General features: G+C 36.7%; 1 protein-coding gene across 1 annotated transcript in view; it reads left to right on the top strand.

The window, feature by feature from the left end:
• VPS41 (VPS41 subunit of HOPS complex) overlaps positions 1-22,209 on the top strand; it is a 186,927-nt gene that overhangs the window by 76,158 nt on the left and 88,560 nt on the right. The window contains exons 5-7 of the mRNA XM_021935859.2: positions 6,985-7,059; positions 15,733-15,795; positions 19,082-19,147. Of these exons, the coding sequence (XP_021791551.2) occupies positions 6,985-7,059; positions 15,733-15,795; positions 19,082-19,147 (204 nt within the window). The remainder of the gene's footprint in view (positions 1-6,984; positions 7,060-15,732; positions 15,796-19,081; positions 19,148-22,209) is intronic.

The raw sequence follows: 22,209 nt of genomic DNA, 5'->3' as shown, positions 1-22,209 counted from the left end.
ATTATTCATGTGGTTAATCTCAGCTGCCAGGTTGACTAATACCACTCTGACCCAAAGCCCCCACCCACTACATGATTGGTCTTTTTGCTTTGTCCAGCTCCCACACTAATATGATTGGGTATGGCAGGCCTACCCTAATGTCTGGTCTGGCCAGCCCCCTGCCTTTGACTTAAGATGTTCCTGTCTGTTACACAGAAACCAAGGGCAAAGACTGAACCTCTCATTGGACAAAGCCAAATACCTTAGTACATAATACCTTTTTGTTAACTTAATTTCTAAGAATTATCATTTAGATGCTTTGCTTTTAGAAATTTAATTTCTATTTTTTAGTATCTTACAAAAGAAACTTGTTGTGAAAAGGCCCTTGTGAAATAATCTTTCTGCTTCTCTTTGGTCATAATAGGTAATGTATATTTTAAATAATTTTGATACACATTTTCAAATACCCTTCAGAAACATTTTCCAAATTTGAATTATTACCAGCAGCATGAGTATCCTTCTTTGTGCTTCTTTGCCAAAACTATTTTTAAAAGTTTGCTATTTCCAAAGGTAAAATATATTGTTTTGATTTTCATTTTTTTGTTGTTGTTGTTAAATTGACTCTTATTCTTGTTTACCTACAATTTATGCACATTGACTGTTTACTTGGTTTGCTTTTGGTGACTAAAAAATTCAAATTTATTCAAAAATCACTCCAAAGAAGATTTTAAAATGTGTAATAAGGTACAAAGATGTTTGCAGTCTGCATGACATGGGGTAAATATCCTTAAATATCCTTAACCTATAATGACTTCTTATAAATCAGTTTAAAAATTACAGACATCTCAAAAGTAAAATAGTTTCTGCTCCTGGATTCATTCTTAGAACCGATAGCTTAAGACTGCAGTTTTTACTGATGTGTTAACTAGTTTTTCTCTCCAATTCTATTTAAAGTGACCCAAGAAATGGAGAATATTTATACTTTCACTTTGAAACAGAGAAGGGAAGACTGTAGTAAATAATCAAGTACTAAATAATGTGATTGCATTGTTTTTGAGGAGGTATAAATCAAGTATAATTTATAATAATTTAAAAGTAATTGCTAATAAGATAAAAGTAGATCAACATCATCTAATTCTTGGATAGAAAAGAAAAAAATTTGAGTAATATAGCAAATAATAAAAAATGAAATGGGGACACATAAAAACTGTAAAATAACGTAGTAACTAAGCCAATACTAAATGGATCAGATATTCTGTTACTATTAATTAAAGAAAAATAACCTTAGCTTTGAAGGACACATATTTTACAAAATGATGAAAGCGAAAAATAAAAATGTGAGCAAAATGCACAGTAAAAAGCCAAACAGAAATCAAGTGTGTTGGCGGTAGAAATGTGACAAAAACTAGAATTTAGAGCAAAAGAGCATTAACAGCAGAAGGCATAGTATATTGATTACATTTACAAGTTAAAAGGAAGATTGAGTATAATCATTATACCCTTTGATATGCCAAATTATAGGGCATCTAATATCTGGACCAAAATTCATTTGAAATTCATGGATAAATGAACAAAACTACAATTGGAGTAAGAAGTTTTTAAAACTTGTTTTTAATCAGCTTCGATAGATGAAGGAAGAAAACAGTAAGTATATAGAGAAATTAAATAATATAAATAGCATGATTTAAAAATACATATTTTGAGCCTAAAATGGAGAATATGCATTATTTTTGAAATTATATCTTAGGTTACAAAGAGAAATTATTACATTTCTAAAAACAGATATTATACAAACCACATCCACAGACCACAATTCATTCACACTAGACTTTATTAATAACTAGATTAATGGGCAAATACAGCATCACCATCCTTGGAAATGAAACAAAATGTTATTTTCTCAAAAAGGAAATAATTATTGTAATTACACGTTAACTTTTGTCCTTTGGTTTGTGGCCAGTGATAATCAAAAGCATTTTATTATATGACTGACAAATGAGTAATTATAATTATTAGGTAGTATATTAAAGTCTGGAAATTTCAAGGTGGTGAACAAAATTGTTCTAAAATAAAAAGGGAAAAAATTAAGGAAGAATAATAAGAAATTAATAAAATAGAAAAATTTTTAAATAAAGCAAATTGATGAAAATATTGTTTCTGCAAAGAGGCCACCAGTACAGCGGATATACACCTGATAATGATAATCAAAGAAAAAAAGGAAACAAAGTACTTATACCTGTAAGATATCTGTATATTTGCAAATATGAAATAGGAAAAGTAATAGTACCTACCTTATAGAATTGCTGTGTTAAATGATGCATGTATAAAACTTGTAGAATAGAGACTGATATATAATGACCATATAGTAAATATTAACTTAGTAGTAATAGTTTTACTATTTATTCTTAGTAGTATTAATCTCATCAGTATTATTAAAATAGTTAAAGAATAAAAAGTAAAATAAAAGTTATTTTCATCACTAATGAATTTAAAATGTGCTGTTTTTTTTTTTCTTGGAAAATATAAATGACCAGATTAGATTGAGAACATTTGAGTAGCTTGACAATTAAAGTGGAAAAAAATGAAAAAAAGATCTCAAAATTTAAGAAATAACCCATTAAAGATGTTGATCTCAGACATTTTTATGAGCCGGTTCTTTTTTATCTTCTTAAATTTTTAATGTTTATTGTGAAATGTAACTTTACATAAAACGTGTAGTAAAACAGATCGTCACCATGCAAACAGTCACAAAACTACCACTCTGTTGAGAATAAACCACGTGACCCTTCCTCATCACCGTGTTCTCTCTTCCCCTCAGAGGTAACCACTATACTGACCTTTATAGTAATAACTCTCTGACTTCTCCATTTTATTTTACAACCTGTATGTGCACCCCCTACACACTCTGGTTTTGCCTATTTTTGTATGTTGTGTAAATGGAATCACACAATACGTGTCAGGAATGAGGAAAGGATGCTTCCTGTGATTGCTGCTCCTTGAATAAAACTGTCAAACGAATGTTAAGACCTCTCAGGGGAAACATATAAAACTTTATTTAGAGATATCGAAGAAGACCCAAATAAATGAAGAAATGTTCCATGTTTGTGGATTGGAAGATTCAGTATTACAAAGATAACAAAGGGAGAGCTCTCAACATTTTACCATTAAGTGCAATATTTTCCTTACCATTCAGAAGACATTCTTTAAGAGGTTGAGGAATTTTTCTCCTAGTGTGCTAAAAGTTTTTTTTTTTTTTTAAATACCATGAATGGATATTGAGTTTCATCAAAAACTTTCTGTATCCATTGAGATAATTCTATGATTTTTTCTCATTTATCAATACAGAAAATTCGTGTTCATAGGTTAAATCAGCTTTGTAGTTTTGGAATAAACTTGGATTTTCTCTATAGGTTGGCTTTATTAATCGTTTCTTTAGGATTTTTTCATTTATGTTTGTGGGTAAGATTTACTTGTACTTTTTCTTTCCCCTAATATTCTTGTTGAGTTTTATTAGTATAAGGTTATCCTAGTCTGTTAAAATGGGTTGAGGAGCATTTCCTTTTTATTTTTTCTCTGGAAGAATTTATGTTGAATTGGAATTTTTTATTCTTTGAACATTCTCTCATGAAGTTAATATTCTAGTTAGTGAATTTGAAAATAAATAAGTAAAAGATACGCTAAGATAGTGGCAAGTGCTAAGGAGAAAAAAGCAATGAGGAGTTATGAAATGTTTGGGTAAAATGTTGAACTTTTAGATTGGTTGGCCAGAGTCTCACTGAGAAGATGATTACCAGCACAGAGTAGGCAGAAAAGCATCCCAGGCACAGGGTGGACAAATGCAAAGGCCTTAAGGCTTGAGAAGCAGCAAAAGGTCATCAGGACTGGAGTAGAGAGAACCAGGGGGAGAGGGGATGAAGTCAGAAGTTGGAGGGAAGGCAAAGGCCAGATAATTTAGGACTGTCAGGTCATAGTAAACATGTTGGCTTTTTTCTTGAGATAGGAGGCCATTGCAGGGTTTTAAGCAAAGAAATGACTCTTATTAACCTGTTAACAGTGTCACTGTGCAGCCTTGGGATTGAGAACAGATTTCTAGGAGAGTCAGGGCAGGAGAAAGTCACTTAGTTAGGAGACAATTATGATAATCCCTACTAGAATGATGGACCAGGATAGCAGCTGTAGGGGTGGTGAAATGTGGTCCAAGTCTGAATAAATTTCATCAGAAGAGGTGATAGGAATTGTGAAATATTAGATATAGAGTGGACATAAAGACAGGAATCAAAAGTGACTTGAAAGTTTTTTCCCAGAGCAACTAGAAGGCATTAACTGAGGTGGGGAAACCATCAGGAAGAGCCCTTTCCAGAGGGAATATTGGGATCTTGGTTTTAGATATGTTTTAGATGAGGTGCATATTAGGCATCCAAGTACAGATATAAAAGAAATCATCTTAGATACTGGTCTGGAATAGGGAGAGGCCCAACCTGGAGATAAAAATGTAGGGGTCATTCCATGGCCTGGAGAAAATATTATGTTTTGAGTATACATGTAAAAAAGAAGAGGCGCAAGGACTGAACCATGAGATGTGGAAGTCAGGAGTTATCAGTGGTGCTACGTGTTCCAATTAGGTGAAGTAAGTTAGGATTGAACAAGGACCATTATGTTTAGCAGCATTGGGGTCATTTGATCTCAAAATTCACAAGAATAAATACTTGAGAAAAGCCAAAGAAAATGTGAAAAATTGTGACTGAGACTTACTAGATACCAGAACATACTGTGTACACCCTCTATAATTAAATCAATGCTGAATTGATATGGGAATGGACAGAGACCACAACTGAAAACCCAGAATGTTATGTGAAAATTAGCTGGACGTGGTGGCACCTGCCTGTAATCCCAGCTACTTGGGAGGCTGAGGCAGGAAAATCACTTCAACCCAGGAGGCAGAGGTTGCAGTGAGCTGAGATTGTGCCACTGCACTCTAGCCTGGTGACAGAGCTAGAATTCGTCTCGAAAAAAAAAAAAGAAAGAAAATAAATTCTGAAATGTGAAAGACTTAAATATAAGAAATAAAGTAATAACCATCATGCACAAAAATAGGAGACTGCATATACAATATCTGGATAAATATTATACTTCATACCCTAAAAATAGAAAAGAGCTCTTATAGATTGACAAAACAACAAACATGTTAATAGAAAAAAAATGAGTAAGAGAGGTGAACAAGCAGTTTACAGAAGAGCAAATTAATTGGCCAATAGACTTAAGAAAAATGCTTAAGTTTATTAGTAGTCAGGGAAATGAATCAATGAATATTGATTGTTGGCAGAAAAAAAGTGAAAAAAAAAAAACCTTCTATTGCTAATAGAGGTACGTGGGAAAAAGGATTGTCTTACCTTAGAGGTATGATTTTTCCCCCCATAATGTTGCTAATGTGATGGCACAAATGGTTTCCATTCAGTGAGAAACATGTTGTATTGAAAACTTTGGTTTATTTGCACTTGGAATACTAGTGTGTGGTATGCATTCCTTAGTAGCACTGTGGCTGTAGACACTCACATAAATTCTTGAAGCCTCATTTTCCTCATTGTGAGATGGAGATAACCAGCCTTAGCTGACTACTCTCCTCTGGGGTTCAATAACAGATCTTGTATATGCCAGGTCTTTGGAAATGATATAATGTGATTTACAGAATATTAGGATAGGCCATGAGCTTTTCAATACCAGAGTCCAAGAACAAATTACATAAACACGTATATAGAAAGAAAATCTACTAAGTGTAACTTGCAGTAAAGAAGAGCTTTGTAAAGAAGGCTTGATGTCTTAGTTGCTTTCATTATTGGGTGTCAGTTTTCTAAGCACAGAACAACGCTGTCCAGTAGAACTTACTGCAGTGATGATGTTCTGTGATCTGTATTCTTTCCAGTACGAGTCACATGTAGTCGTTGAACAGTTGGCATGTGTTAGTGCAACAGAGGAACTGATTTATCGAATTTTAATTTAACTTTCAGTTTTAAAGGCTGCATGTGGACAGTACCATATTGGACAGGAAACCTAGGCTGCACACACTTACTAAATTATAATTTGAGGCAGCTTACAACCAGATGCCAAAGAAATTACAATCAGAGGTTTGTGGAGTTTATATTTGCCAAGACTAAAATCAATATTAAAAAATTGTTGTTTGATGAACCCACAATCTGAATAAGGAAACTATTAACAGAAGATACTCAATTTGAGGAAGGAATTTATTCAAAGACTATAGAAGTTGAACATTTAGACTTCTCAGCCAGAAGTCCAGACATGCTGGTCTAGGTGCTTTCCCAGATCAGCTTTTGCTTTCTTTGTAGATTCTTTGCTGCCCAGTGCAGTATTTTTCACTCTTCCCAGGTTGTAGCCCTGACTCCTCTGTTTTCTCTGTTTTGATTCCCTGCTATGAGCTTCAGTTTATTCTTCTACAAAATGGATCAAATATCTATCTTGAAGGACCTTTACTCTTCTAACATTCTAGGAACTTTAAGGAGCTAGCTTATTTTTCATGGGCTGCATCTCAGGAGTGTTGCTCGTGTGGTGATTTAGGGATCGAGATGAGAAAGGATTTTGTAGCCAGGAGTCTCATCTCCATGTCGGAATGTCTTTCAGCAGCATCAATCAGTGGGTGGCCTTTTTGAGGTCTGGGAGCCTTGGTCTGCACTGACCTTTGCCTACTTGCTCTATATTTTTCACTTGAAGATCCCAGATTCAACTTTGCATATTTACATTTATTTTACCAACAAGCCAAACCATTTTGAGGCCAAATATTTTTTAAAAACTACTTTGCAAGCTCCTGTTGTAGCTGCTGTAGGCTTACTTTTCTTCTCATAGTTTCTACTGTGCTTTGTGTAAGATAGTTGGAAACTGTCATTATTTAATAAGAAAACAAAGAGTTTACTATTTTACAAAGAGCAAAGACATTTGATTGTTGATACATATGTTCCTGAAGTTTTACACATCTTTTCGTCTTTTTCTTTTTAGAGTCCTGTGAAGATAAATCAGATTAGCTTGGATGAAAGTGGAGAGCACATGGGCGTGTGTTCAGAGGATGGCAAGGTATGGCAAGAATGTGGTCATGCTGAGAGTTCTGCTGTGGCGCCAGCCCCAGGTGATCGGAACAGCACCTTGCTTACTATATACCTGCATTAAGACAATCTTGATTATTCTTTCTGAGTATTGAACTTGCTTCTGATTGGTCATAATTAAAATAAAATATATTTTGCACAAATGTGCCTTAGGAAAAGTAATTACAAGAATGTCAATAATGTAACTTGTATTAAGCTGATTAACAGCTGTGGCAGGGTGACGTGTCACCTTAATCATTACTACCGTGCCACTTCTACTTCAGTGACTAGTCTGCAGTTCCTGCAAGATAGTAGTTTAATGCCTTTCTGCCATAAATCCACAAAATTGGATTTTGTGGGCATGATTTCTGTGGGCCAGTGGTTTTCATTTTCACACACAAGTTATGAATGTTTCTCTTGAATTATAGAATCTTTTGATAAGCAATCATAGTTTATCAGAAGAATAAAGTGTCTTACAATGGCCACATTAAATAAATGTAAAATCAATATATGTACAGTTTTCTAAAAACCTGGTGCCTACTTCCTCGACCAAGGACATACATCATTTGTGCAGTGTATAACTAACAATTATCAGTGCTTCTTGCTGATGTTGAGCTGTGACATTTAATGGTTGTGGTGATTGATTTTCCACTTATAAGAATGTCTTTTTTGTTTTTAAGTCGATGGAAATCTTTTCTAATGTTGGTTTGCAATGATAAAATTCTAATGCACAGTATATTTAAGCTACTTTTCTAAAATAACAGTTTGAGAGAGTGCATTAAGAATCATTATAGATCTTTACATATTCCTTACTGAGTAAAGCAGATTTTCTAATCTAATTTTGTATTTTTTATGTGCCCTAAATTCAGTGGGCCATTAAGATGGGTAAATTAAAAACAGTAAAAGTTTAAAAGTGTAAAAGAGTAATATATATATCTTAGTGTAAAAGAGATATACCCATTTAATCTGTTAACAAAAAGCAACATGAAGTCTCTTGACATACAAGAATGCATTTTATAGATCTAAGCCTAATGTTGCCCAAAGAGTCTTTTGAAACAGTAATTGGAACACTAGTGCTTTTCAAAAAGCACTGTCAAATTTTCAGTACTTTCAGAAATTCTGAGCTTGTCATGATTATCAGAGAGAGATGAGGGAGGAGTTGGTTTGTGCAGAAATTGAGAAGAATTATCCACACCGCTGAAACATTTTTTGTGTTCATGTATTTGTAAAGAAAGATAATCTTCATTTTGTTTTCTTAAAGGTGAAGAATTCCTTTTGGGCTGTTATCAATTTAACCAAACTAATTTGTTCAAAGATAGTACTCATTTTTTTAAAAAACTGGAAACGAATTTTTACTAAATACTTCATCTAGGAATTTTCAGAGCTTTAAATGTTGAAGAATTATTATTTAATGCACCGAAGTGGAATATGTTAGCTACTCCATCTGGTGGATAAGATGAACCTCAGATTATCTCGTGGTACCCTTCTTGTCAAACACCTTTGGTTTCCTATTTTGGTGAAATTTATAGCTGCCATATTTTGGTGTGGAACTGTGATATATTTTGGGAAATGATTTTCCCATATTTTTATTAACATGGATAGACTTGAAAATAAATCTTTTAGTACACATACTTATATGTAAGCTACCCCCTTACCATGGGTTAGTCAGTATTGTGAAAGTTGAGAAGCTAGTATAGAATGATCTGGTAAAGTGGTTAGTGATGATAAAAACATAAAGACATTACACAAATACATTCCAGATATCTAAATCTAATGCTTCTTTAAATAGGTTTTGTGGGTATTTTTTTCTTTTCTTCAGTCTGTTAAGGATCCTTGTTAAATAATTATTTATTAGGTTATTTCAAGGGTAACCTTTGATATTTGCATTCAGTTTTCAAGTCATAATTCCATCAGTTGTTTAAAATTTACTCTGTTTATTCAGCTGGTGGTCATTTTCAATCTTTTTTTGTCATGACTTTTCTATACTTGAGTTCTGCATTTTGAGACACACACATATATTGTGTGTGTGTGTGTGTGTGTTCAGTTTCAGTTCACTGGCATATGTTTCTAGAAAACTTTTAGGATAAGCACATAGAAGGTTTATTTTGGGATCGCTTGCATATGTTGCTTTCATGTGTAAACTATAATTTAGTATAAAATTCTGGGTTGGAATATTTTCTCTCAAAATTTTGGAGACGTTGTTCCCTTTTTTCTGACATTTAGTTTTGTAGACACGTCTGAAGCCAGCTTACTTTTGTTCTTTTCTAAAACCTTTACAATTTTTTTTTTGGTCCTGCCTTGGAACTTGGACTAATAATAATAATTACAACAAGAACAACAACAGTAATAAATGGTTTGTGTAATTCAGTTTGCTAAGTTATGTCTAGTTCTGGTCTCTTTTCATTAATTTTGTCTGGTGCACAATCAGTCCTTTTGATCCATACACTGAAGTATTATTTTCATTTCAGAAAAGTTTACTTCAGTTATAATTTTGATGATTGCCTCAGTTGCATTTGTTTTCATTTCTTCAAAGAAACTCAATAGTATAAAGCTGAAGGCAATATTGCTTAGAGGCTAAGTGCATAGCTCTGTATTACAGCTGCCTGGGCTGGCATTCCCACTCGCTGTGTGAAGTTGGGCATGTTGCTGGGCCTGGCAGTGCCTCCCTCTCCTCAGCTTGGCAGTGGGAGGCCCCTGAGGAGTGTTGTGAGGTGCAGAGTATATGGTGAGCTGTCAGTTATGTATTAATTGTTTTTATTTCTAACCATTCATTTTTAATCCATTGCAGTCTGGCCTCTTCCTGTCTCCCATTCTTGTACCTGAACTTTTCAAGGCAAGAGGGTGAACAATCAAAGCACTATTTACCCTTCTCTTCCTTCTGGCAGTACATAAGTTGTACAGAAAAGTGTTCATTCATATTGTGTGATGGCTCACACATGTACTTTGCTTTCTCATTTTTAGCTTTTTATTTCTGTGTAGTCAGGGAGAGTTTCTCTACTTGTTTATGCCCTTCGCTGATTCACTTTTCTTCCAAAGTCTGTTTTGTGTCTTACTACTTCCTGGAGTAGATTTTTATTCCATTTTGCATTTTTAATTTTTCTGAAATCTTTCCCAATTCTGTTTTCATATCAGCCTGATAGATATTTAATTTTTAAAAAATTACAACTTTTTATATGCCATGGAGTGTCAGGCGGGTGTTGTCTAGTGGTTAGCAGTGGAATTATCCTGTCACTTTTTAGCTTTGTGATGTCTGCTAAGTTATTTATACCTCTTGTGCCTCAGTCCATTTCCTCCCTGGTAAAATGGGGATAATAACAGTACCTACTTATTGGGAGGATTAAATGAGTTAATATATGTAAATTACTTGGAATAGAACCTGGAACAGAAGAATCACTTATTAATTGTGAGTTATTATTATAATCATTGTTGTCATCTTCCTGTTTTTCTGCTCCAGGTTCATAGAGGTCTGATCTTCTTATTGTGGTTGCCAAACAGTTTTCTGGTTTTTCTTTGGTTTCTGGTTAATATGATTTATTAAAACAAGGTTTTTCTCCCTTTGAGTCTTTGGAATGTTCTGCAGGACTTTTTAAATAGACCTTGACTATGCTTTTTGTTTGATTTGTTTATTCATTCCAGAACAGGGAGATCTCCTTCTGAACCTGGGTTAGCAAAGAGATTCAATGTCTAACTTGCCCTTGTTATTGTTTTGGGTATTTTAGAATCACGCTAGTTCAGTAACAGGGACCCTAAAATGAGCTCAGTTTCCAGTAACTAGATGAAGGCAGCTCTCTAGGGGGAACTAGAGGCTTCTGTCATCACTCTCTGGTCTCTGATAGTCAACCTGGGTGGAGAATATGAAAACCAGCAATCTTGACCACCAGAGTCCCTTTAGCTACCACTGGAGGTATGATGACAGTCTACATGTCCACCCTATTTTGATTTTTAGTGTGTTGTTTGGAAGTGGAAGTTTGAAAGAGGCTGGTTACAAGGGAAGTCTAACTGGGAAGGTTGTATAGCACTCTGGCCACCTCTGTCCTAGTTTCTCTGCATCAGGGCTGTTGCCCAGTATTCTGGTTGGCAAATACATAGAGTTTCATGCTAAAGTGGAGAATGATTACATCCCTTACTGTTTCATGAGGGTAGGTTTCCTCTATTTCAGGTAATAAAACACATACTACGTACTTCTAAGGTACTCACATGGCTCTCTGGTTTGTAGCTAATGAGAAGTCCCCCAGGACTTTGCAGGAGATTGGTTCTATGGCCAATTGTTAGGAATTTTCCCTTTTTCTTCATTAGGTATTTTTGTTAGCAGATTCAGGGAAGTTGTTAGGGCTTCTACAGGAGATACCATTTTCAAAAGGGTCCTCTCTCCTGTAACCTTTAATTACGTGATTCTTATCTCGGATGAGCTCTTCCCAAAAGCGAAGGGATTCCCTTCACAGATAAGTGTGAGTTTCACTGACAAAATGGCAAAATAAATAAAGAAGGAGAGAGAGGGGAAATAAATGAGAATTGTTTTGGATTTTATTAGCATTAGTGGTATAACCTGTGACCAGTTAGTTTGGCATGTCGTAGTAGTGAAATGAACCAAAACATTGAAGGTTTTACAAACCACCCTTGTGCGGATACTGACAAAGCTTATGAGATTTGTCTTGTGAAGTTATATTTTTTGATATTGAAATAGAATATAAGAACAGTTGAGGAAAATGTTGCTCAGATAAGCATAGTAATAGAAACTGACCAGAGAGTTCTGTTCTTGATTTGCCACCTTCAGCAGTTACTCCTCCAGCCCCCGCTGTGGGTATGACAGTGATATTTTTGCTTCTGGCGAATTCTCAAGGATAGTGATGCATATCGGTGCCTGTTTACTATGAACTTGTTTGATTTTGTTCTCTTTTTGTTTATTCCTCTTTATCACTATACTATTATGCCTTCAATATGCATTTTTTATTTTTAAAGGGACATTTATCCTTGGCAATTCCTAATTTAATTTTCAGCATTACATCCACAATCCCGGTATTTATCCACACATTTACTGATCTGTCAGTCTTTTTCTGCAGGCTTATGCATCATTTGTTTACATCTCATATACTTTTCTGCGTAATAGAAATCGCTTTTCTCTAAAAATTACCTTTATCCCATCTGTAAGGCAGAAGGAAGTTTATCCATTTGAATGAATAGTTTGGCTTCATTTAATTTCAATTTCTGTCATAGAGTACCCTTAATTCAAAGTCTGATATTCATGTTCTTTTCAGTTTGGCACATATTTAAGGCTTTTGAATGTTTTTTATTGTGGTTCTATTCTACTCTTCTTACACTTTATGTAAAAAGATATCTTTCTTTTTTGCAAGTTTCAGTTTATCCTATATAAAGATAACATGTAGAAGAATAGGATTTAGAATGCCTGGCTTCTGGTTCTAACTCTTCTGCGTATGATTTTTGTGACCTTAGGCAAGTCATTTTTCTACAGTATCATCTGTTCAACAGGCATAATGATGTTTGCTCTCAGACCTAGCATTTTTGCTATGAGGACCAAATGAGGAACAGCAGAACATTGCCAATTGTGCAGAACTTCAAAAATATCATTTCACCTCACCAGAAAGTTTGATTTTGTTTGTTTGGGGTGGGATTTGGCCATTAGTTTCCAGGGATTTTAACTGTACAAGTGTGTTTGAGAACCACTGAGGTAAAGCATGTTGAAGCATTTAGGGATGTCAGTTAGTAGCAGTAGTGTGAGATTTCACACAAGACCATGCAGTACATGACCTTATTGTACTGAAAAGAAATAGATTATGTTAGGAGAAGTTCAGCGTGCTAGTTGAGCAGGTGTTCATACTGAGGTAGCTTCACCAAGGTGGCCACTTGTTGATTCGCTCCGTTAAGATTCACATGATTCAGGAGCCTTCTTCCTTTCACCTAGTTTTCTTAGATTTGTTGGGGTCCATCAAGTTAAACTTCCCCAAGTAAAGTGAAACCCTGAATGCAGTGCTTTCCTTTTCTGCTTCTTAGCCATTATTTTATAAGATGTTTGTTATATTATCCTGTGCCTATATATTTCCATAAAAGTAATGACTTTATAGCCTCTGAACAATGAGAAGCCAGATGATGGGGGGCATATGTGTATTTGCCATGTCAAAAATACATTTCAAGGCTGGCCTCAGGAAAAATGAAATTCCCTCTGTTTTACATTTTATTATCTCTTGTTTGTGGGACCCGAATAACAAACTTGGCACAAGTATATGAAAACAGTAGTTACAATATGAGTGGATGGTCTCAGAAACTTTAATTTTAATGCATGAATCCATCTCCCAAAATTATAACATAAGTGAATTTCCTGCTTGGGACTTGAAAGAATGAACCACTCAGAACTTACCAAGATTAAAATAAGAAGAAATTGAAAGTTTGAATAGCCCTATATTTATTTTTCAAATAGAATTTATAATTGGAAACCTTTTCACAAAGAAACTATCTTAGTCCATTTGTGTTGCCATAACAAAATACCTTAGACTGGGTAGTTTATAAACAACAGAAATTTATTTCTCACAGTTCTGGAGGCTGGGAAGTCTAATTTCAAGGTGCCAGCATTTGGCATCTGGTGAGGGCTGCTCTCCTTGCTTCCAAGATGGCGCCTTATTGTAACTTCACATGGCAGAAGGGATGAATGATGTGTCCTTGTGTGAGAGAAGGCAGAAGAGCAAAAGGGCTAGCTAGTTACCTCAAGCTCTAGCTAGTTACCTCAAGCTTTCTTATAAGGGCACTAATCTCACCTATGAGGGCTCCACCTTCATAACTTAATCATCTACTAAAGGCCCTACTTCTTAATACCATCGCCTTGGAGGTTAGGTTTCAACACAATGAATTTGGGGAGAACACATACATTCAGACCATAGCAAAGCCATAAGACCTAGATGGCACCACCAATAAATTCCCACGAAAGTTATAGAAGAATAATACCACTATACTAGAGACTAGAAAGAGAGTGTGAACATATTCATATGTTGGGAAATAGTTCTCATTGACTGTAGTACTATTTGTTAGCTCCAAGCTAACAAATAGATCTCATGGAATTCTCATGCTGAGAGTATAAATAACCATCACTTTGGAGGTTAGGTTTCAACGTAATGAATTTGGGGGAACACAAACATTCAAACATTCTCATGGTGAGAGTGTAATTAATTTGAAACCACTTTGTGAAATGGTTTGCCTATGAAATGTGAACATGCACATAAATTATGACTCAACAATTCCATTCTGTTATACATCCTTCATAAATATGTGTATAAGTGCACCAAAAGATTTGCAAAGTGTGTTCTTAGCAGCATTATTCGTGATAGCCACAATCTGGAAACAACCTAAGTGGTCATCAGTGGAAGATGGATGTGTGAATTTTGATGTATTCATACATTGAAATAATACACAGCAGTGGCAAAGAACCAACCTCCACTATATGCAACAGTGTGGCTAAATCTCACAAAGAAAATGTTAAATAATGAATGAAATAAATCAGTGAAATAGAATATGATTCCTTACTTATAAAATTCTAACACCAGCACAACTTATCCATGGCAATAGCTTTGAGGGTAGTGATTAGTTGGAGGGTGTTATTTACTGGAAAGGGAAACAAAGGAGCTTATTGGCTTCTATTTATTGATCAGAATGATGGTTACAGGGATATGTTTGTGTCGTAAAAATTTGTCAAACTATGAATTTATTATTTGTATTCTTTATAGCATGTGTTTTATATTTCAGTTTTGTTTTTGTTTTGTTGTTGTTAAGTAAAGCACTCAGAAAATATACTAAGTATGAATAAAGTAGCCTGGAACAACTTTAAGGGAGACACTGATAAGCAGGAACTTAAATCTATTTCTGTGTTCTCAGTAGATTCAGCATAAGGTTGTGAGTTAAGTGTGGTTCACCTAATCTCTTACCATATTGATCTACGTGGTTGGTTTATTTTATATATAAGACAAAGACTTAAAAAAAAAAAAAGCTTCCCTTTCCTTTAGGGGATGAAAAAATAGTTCCTTTAGGGATAGCTTATGGAAGTTTATAAAAGAATATTAATAACTTGTTCAAATCTGTTTCATTTTTTTAATGGCATGCATTTAATACAATTTATGGTGATTGAAGGGAACTCTATCCGTGGAATGCTTACAAAAGCTTAATTGCAGCAAAGTACCCTCACCCTGATGGGATTTTCTTTTTTCTTTTTTCTTTTTTTTTTTTTGAGATGGAGTCTCGCTCTGTCACCCAGACTGGAGTGCAGTGGCGCGGTCTCGGCTCACTGCAACCTCCGCCTCCCAGGTTCAAGCAATTCTCCTGTCTCAGCTTCCTGAGTAGCTGGGACTACAGATGCACACCACCATGTCTGGCTACTTTTCATATTTTTATTAGAGATGGGGTTTCACCATATTGGTCAGGCTGGTCTTGGAACTCCTGACCTTAGGTGATCCACCTACCTTGGCCTCCCAAAGTGCTGGGATTACAGGCATGAGCCACCGTGCCTGGCTGATGGGATTGTTTTCATTAGATATTTACTAGAGGTCATAGGGCCTTAGAATTATTAAATGTTCTACTTTTCTTATTGATAGTATGTGTTCGTACTGACTCAGTAACCTTCTCTGTTGCTGTCATGGTGAACTGATACAATCCATTTGCTTTGTAGGTGCAGGTATTTGGACTGTATTCTGGAGAAGAATTTCATGAGACTTTTGACTGTCCCATTAAAGTAAGTATTCAGCAAGTTTTACTTTTTCTAAGGGTTTTCTCAAGTAAGGCGATATGGATTACAGTAATTTGAACATTACCACTTCTGTATTAATTTTGTCAGTAAGTGTCTGTTCAACACTTCAGATGTACTGGATACTATTTAGACGCTATGAAAGAAGACAGAATGTGTATTTTGTTATTGTGATCTCAGTCTGTCTTCAGGGGTATTTTATTATAGTGAGTGAGATCACACACACACACACACACACACACACACACACGGTCTGTGATAAAAGACTCAAAGAGGTAGAAATAATATTAAGCATTCCAAATCTGAAAGGAATCACTTTTAGCTGTTCTTGTCAGTGATGGCTTCATTGGTGGAGTGATATTTAACTTGGCTTTAATAAATGGAGAGGGACTGATGGGAGAAACTGGTTTTCCATGTGGAAGAACGACATAATAGAAATGGAGAGGCTAGAAAGTTCAGCTTGTGTTCAGGAAATAGCAAGTGGTCCATTTTATTTGGTACATAAAAGACTGATTTGACAAGAGAATGTGGAGGAAGATTGGGCTGGCTTTACATTCAGGCTAAAGAATTTGGATTCCATTTGGTAGATAAGGAGAAATTACTGAATATTTAAGAACAAAGTAAATAAACTGAGCTAAGGTTTAAGAAAATTAATACGGTGACTGTACACAGTATTGATTGAAGGACAGATAAGAATCAGGAGGACTAGTTTTAGATAAAAAATATGGTAGTTGAAGTGTCTATTATAGTTGTTGAAGGAAGAGGTCATTTATTTTTTTCACTTGTTTATTCAAACATTTATTGACCAGCAGGTAAAGGAGAGATAGGGTCTGATGTATGTTTTAAAAAGTTGAATTTGCCGAAGTGGAGGGTGATATAAACAGGAGAGTGACTGGGGACAAGAGACAATTTAGAAGCCTAATATAATCTAGGCAGGGCAGTACATGATCTCAATGAAAAGAGTGATAGTGAGTGTTCAAGATGGAGTGGATGAAATTTATTTGGACAGCCTGTGCTAAATAGACTTAGGGAGCCTAGTGATGGCTTGGATGAGGGTGATGAAAGATGGAAGAGCTCACTGTCAGTTCAGGTTCTCGCCTTGGGATGGGGTGTTGAATGCCATCAGTTGCAGTAGGGTATGTTTGAGTAAGGACATGGCTAGTTTGGTCTTGAGTTTAGGTAAGTGTAGTACATCAGATGGGGATGTTACAGAGGTTTTGGAAACATGAATATGGGCCTCAGGATGGAGATTGGCCCTTAAACACAAGTGTGATAACCATAGTTGAATAAGGTGAAGGTATTTTAAAAGATATTACCCAATTTCGAGCTGTAGAGTGAGAAGAGAAGACTGGTGGTGACATTTTGGAACACTCTAACTTGAAGACTCAGGCTGTGGAAGAAAAAACAGCAAAGGAGTCTAAGAAGCAGCAGTTAGAGGGACTGGAATGAATCCCGAATAATGGTGTCAGAAAAGCCAGGGGAGAGAGGGTTTCTACGAGGAGGAAGTGGTCAGCAGTATCAAATGCAGTGTGGAGATTAAATAGCAGGAAGGACTCAAACAAGGACGTTCTACGTGGTAATTATGAAGTTACTGGTGACCTTGCTGAGGACTCTTTTCAGAGCAGGAGGGTCACTATACATGAAGGAGTAAATTGGAGGTGAGGAAGTAGAAACAGCCAGTAGAGACTCTTCTTTCAAGAAATTTGGTAATAAAGAAGAGACATCATCTGGTAGAGAGAAGGGTCATGTCCTGGGAAGATTTCTGCCAATCATGTTTTGGTTCATGGCAAAAACCAGTAAGGAGGAAAAGATTAAAAATAAAAGAGAATGCTTCTTGGAGCAGCACTAAGCAATGAGATCAACAGCTTAGGTAGAGAAGATAATCTTGGAAAAGAGTCCTAGACCCTCTGCCTGTGAAACAGGCATGAAGGAAGTGGACTGAGCCCAACTATTGCAAGTTAGGCAGTGAAGGAGGAGCACTTGTGGGCAATGATCCCAATGGCTTTATTTTCTTACATCTGAAGGGAAAGAAAAGGAAAACATAATGTGATTGAGGAGCAGAGATGTTTGGAATCAGTCACAGATCTACAGTTATGCATTACGAGAGAGCTAGGGGGAGATTTTAAGAATGTGAAACAATAGAATGTGTGAATCCTTCAGTATTGGTATTGAGGATGGATTAGGAAGGTATTGAAGGGAAGAAGGGCTAACCTGGGAGGGAGGAGTGGTTAGAGCAATGAAGGGTCATATGCTAAGCCTTAAACATGACACTGTAGGAAGAGGAATCTATTCCATTGTAGGAAGGAAATATATCAATACAAGTATAAAATATGTTTAATCGAAGGTTTATAGAAGTATAATTGTGTGGGATTTTGTGTGTGTGTTTACCTAAAAAAATATTCTCTATGTTAAATTAGAAAAACATAAAATTAGTTAAGTTGGTGATTTCATGAGTGGTTTGGGGATAAAGAGAGAAGGAGGTGGAGTCTATGCGAGCTTACAGCCACAACAGATGAGCCCCAAAGATGGAGATGTACTGAGTGGAGCCACGAGGGCTTTTGTTTTCACCCTCTCTCCAAGATGTTAATGATGTTATATAATCATAAAGCCCTTGCAAATGAAGGAAAAAGTAACAAAGGTGGTGGAGCAACCTTAAGAGAAACCTGGGTAGCAAGGGGCTGGGGAAAGATTGGATGAGTGGGAAGCAGATGAGAACCACAGGAACAGGTTGTATGTAAAAAGGTAAGTCCTGAATGGTTAGCTCTTTGGGCCTGTAGCTCTGTTATCTGTCCATTGATGGGGTCTTGGTGTAAGTGGGCTAAATATCTGGGAAGCTGCATTGCTACTTGGTGCCATCTGTCACTAGGAGGCATCTTGGACAATGAGTTAGTTGGCTTCTTTGTTTTTTTGTTTGTTTGTTTTGTTTTCTGTAAATTGTATACAGTTAGAAATAGTTGTGACATCTTGCTGCCTTGACCGACCTCCCTTGCTGCCTCTATACAGGGGACATCCACTCATAGGGGTCCTCAGCCAGAAACTAGAACTGACTTATCCTACTCTCTGAGCTTTGACCTGGCTTCAGAGAAGAAATCTTTTCACCCAAGAAGAAAACTCAGATGTCATCAGTTGTTGTAAAATATTATTTGAATATATTACTTCCTACCAAAGTTTCAGGATAATTTTTAGATCATGCTGCTTGAACTGTATTAGGGGTTTTCGTTCTGTGCTTTAGCCATGACTCCTAAACCAGAGTTGGGTCCTGTTTCTCTTGTAGATTATTGCTGTGCACCCACATTTCGTGAGATCCAGTTGCAAGCAGTTTGTGACCGGAGGGAAGAAGGTTAGTGCTGTGTGTCTCTACCTTGGTATGTAGCCTTGAGGGGTGTTGTATGTTTTCTCTATAATTTATCCTTAATTTAATGTCTGGCTATTCATTAGGAGAAATTCGAGAAAGACAGTTGTAATGAAATCTGATGATCATCATCTCTTGGGGGAGTTGTGGTTTCACTGTTTCTCACTACATTGCTTTTTTTGTTGAGATGGAGTCTCGCTCTGTCGCCCAGGATGGAGTGCAGTGGCGGGATCTTGGCTCACTGCAGCCTCTGCCTCCCAGGTTCAAGTGATTCTCCTGCGTCAGCCTCATGAGTAGCTGGGATTACGGACACCCGCTGTCATGCCTGGATAATTTTTGTAGTTTTAGTAGAGATGGGGTTTCGCCATGTCCCTACTAAAGACATGGCCGGGCTGGTCTCGAACTCCTGACCTCAGGTGATCTGCTCTCCTCGGCCTCCCAAAGCGCTGGAATTACAGGTGTGAGCCCCTGCGCCCAGCCTCTCGCTACATTTCTTTGAAGTAGATATAGGACAAGAAAATAAGAGAGCTGTTACATCTAGAGCTTTGAAACATTGCCCCTTCCATTTAAAAATAACAAAAGCACACTTAAACTACCGATTTTTTTTTTTCCTATTTTTTTTTTTCCCTTGTAGAAAATCTCTTGAGGGCCTTGATAAACTTTTAGAACAGTCATGGCTACTCTTCACTGACATGTTCATGGCACATTTTATTATCTCAGTGCTATTTTAAAAATAAGAGATTGGGCTGGGCATAATGGTGGTTCACTTCTATGATTCCAACACTTTGGGAGGGCAAGGTGGGAGAATCACTTGAGGCTGGGAGTTTGGAACCAGCCTGGGCAACAGAGTGAGACCCTGACTCTACAAAAAAATTAAGAAATTAGCTGCATGTGGTGGTGTGCCTCTAGTCCTAGCTATTCAAAAGGCTGAGATGGGAGGATCACTTGAATGTAGGAGTTTGAGGCTGCAGTGAGCTATAATTGCGCCATTGCACTCCAGCCTGTGTGAAAGAGGGAGACCCTGTCTCTCAAAAAATGTAAAGAGAAATAAGAGAGAAAAACTTTCATATATTAACATTTTTCTGTTTATAGATATAGTAAATTCTCAAATTAAAGAATCGGTCTGCTTATAGAGTAAGTCAAATTAGGTTTTTTTTCCTGTTTTTATTACCTAGAGATCTTTTAAAGACTATTTTTATAGTAAATGCTATCACCATACTGGAATTCCAAATATTATTTACTGTTTGGTTTGGAGCCAGTGAAAAGGAAGTAGTCTGTAGCTATTTCTGTAATAGTAGAGAGGTATGGAGTAGCTGCTTTGAGACCCAGCTACTAAATGCTTTTAAATGTTTTATACTTATCTGTCATTTTCCCTTGGTTCAGTAGTTAATAGAGTGATAGGGCAGGAAAACCTTCTGGTCTTTCCATGACTTGTCGTAATGAGTGGCAGGTTGGTAGATCCTGATTCCATTCCACGACATAAAGCCAAGATCACGCCGGCTCTGATTTCTGCTAGAGAGCCCCTCCGTCCCGCATCTCACAGTCCATTGTTATTCTTAGGCTGTAGTCGCATTCACCTTATGTAAAAATGTCCAGGGGACTAAGTAGTGGGAATTACAGACCTAATCTCACATTCCCTAGCTTAGATCTGCAGCTGATCCACTCCTGAAAAAATAACTACCTTACTTGTCTTTGTCTTTGTCAGCCTCAGGAAAGAGTAGCATTAACATTCCTCTCATATTTCTTAACTAAACACTTTTTGAGTTAAGAAATTTTGTGTGTGATTGTGTTAGGGTTCTCTAGAGGGACAGAATTAATAGGATATATATATATATATATATATAGTTTTATATATATATATATAAATAGTTTATTAGGGAGTATTAACTCACAAGATCACAAGGTAAGGTCCCACAATAGGCCGTCTCTGCAAGCAGAGGAGCAAGGAAGCCAGTCCGAGTCCCAAGCTGAAGAACTTGGAGTCTGATGTTCAAGGGCAGGAAGCATCCAGCATGGGAGAAAGATGTAGGCTGGGAGGCTAAGCCAGTCTAGTCTTTTCACATTCTTCTGCCTGCTTTTATTCTGGTCATCGTGGCCAGATTAGCTGATTAGGTTAGATTGTGCCCATGCAGATTGAGGGTGGGTCTGCCTCTCCCAGTCCACCAACTCAAATGTTAATCTCCTTTGGGCAACACCCTTAGACACACCCAGGAGCAATACTTTGCTTCCTTCAATCCAATCAAGTTGATACCATCACAGTGGTATAGCATAAGTTCACAAGGCTGAAATTTAAACCCAGGTGTTCTTAGGACTGAAGATCTGGAGGAGAGATTTTGCTTTGTTGGTTTGTTTTTTTTTTTTTTTTTTTTTTGAGACAGAGTTTCGCTCCGTCGTCCAGGCTACAGTGCGGTGGCGCGATCTTGGCTCACTGCAAGCTCCGCCTACCAGGTTCACACCATTCTCCTGCCTCAGCCTCCCGAGTAGCTGGGACTACAGGCTCCCGCTACCATGTGCGGCTAATTTTTTGTATTTTTAGTAGAGACGAGGTTTCACTGTGTTAGCCAGGATGGTCTCGATCTCCTGACCTCGTGATCCACCCGCCTCGGCCTCCCAAAGTGCTGGGATTACAGGCGTGAGCCACCGTGCCCGGCCTGTGTTCTTTAATAATCAGTGTATTCGTGAAGTTTAATAATTGCTTTTCTGCTGCAAGGGATACCTGTAGTCTCATCAAGTTTGCCATATTAATTCTACTGCATGAATGTCTTGTCTCCCTGTAGGATGTCTGGGTGAACTGTGTCAGTAACATATTCTTCATCCTTTTACTTAGCATATGATATCATTTGCAGACATCCATAGAAAGGACAGTGTGCATGCAGCAGTCTGGGTCAGAGTCCATTGAATAGATCCGTGAGCAGTGTAGGAACAGCGAGTAATCTAGCATCTAATTATTGGTGAGGTAACATGGGAAGAGCTTGGAATTTATAGAAAGTTGGACATTGTGATAAGCAATAAAATAAGTAGAATTCAAAAAGTGCTGAACAGGCAGAACA

Source organism: Papio anubis, chromosome 4, assembly GCF_008728515.1.
Source record: "Papio anubis isolate 15944 chromosome 4, Panubis1.0, whole genome shotgun sequence".
Classification (NCBI taxonomy): Eukaryota; Metazoa; Chordata; class Mammalia; order Primates; family Cercopithecidae; genus Papio; species Papio anubis.
This window is presented reverse-complemented; position numbering and strand designations above follow the sequence as displayed.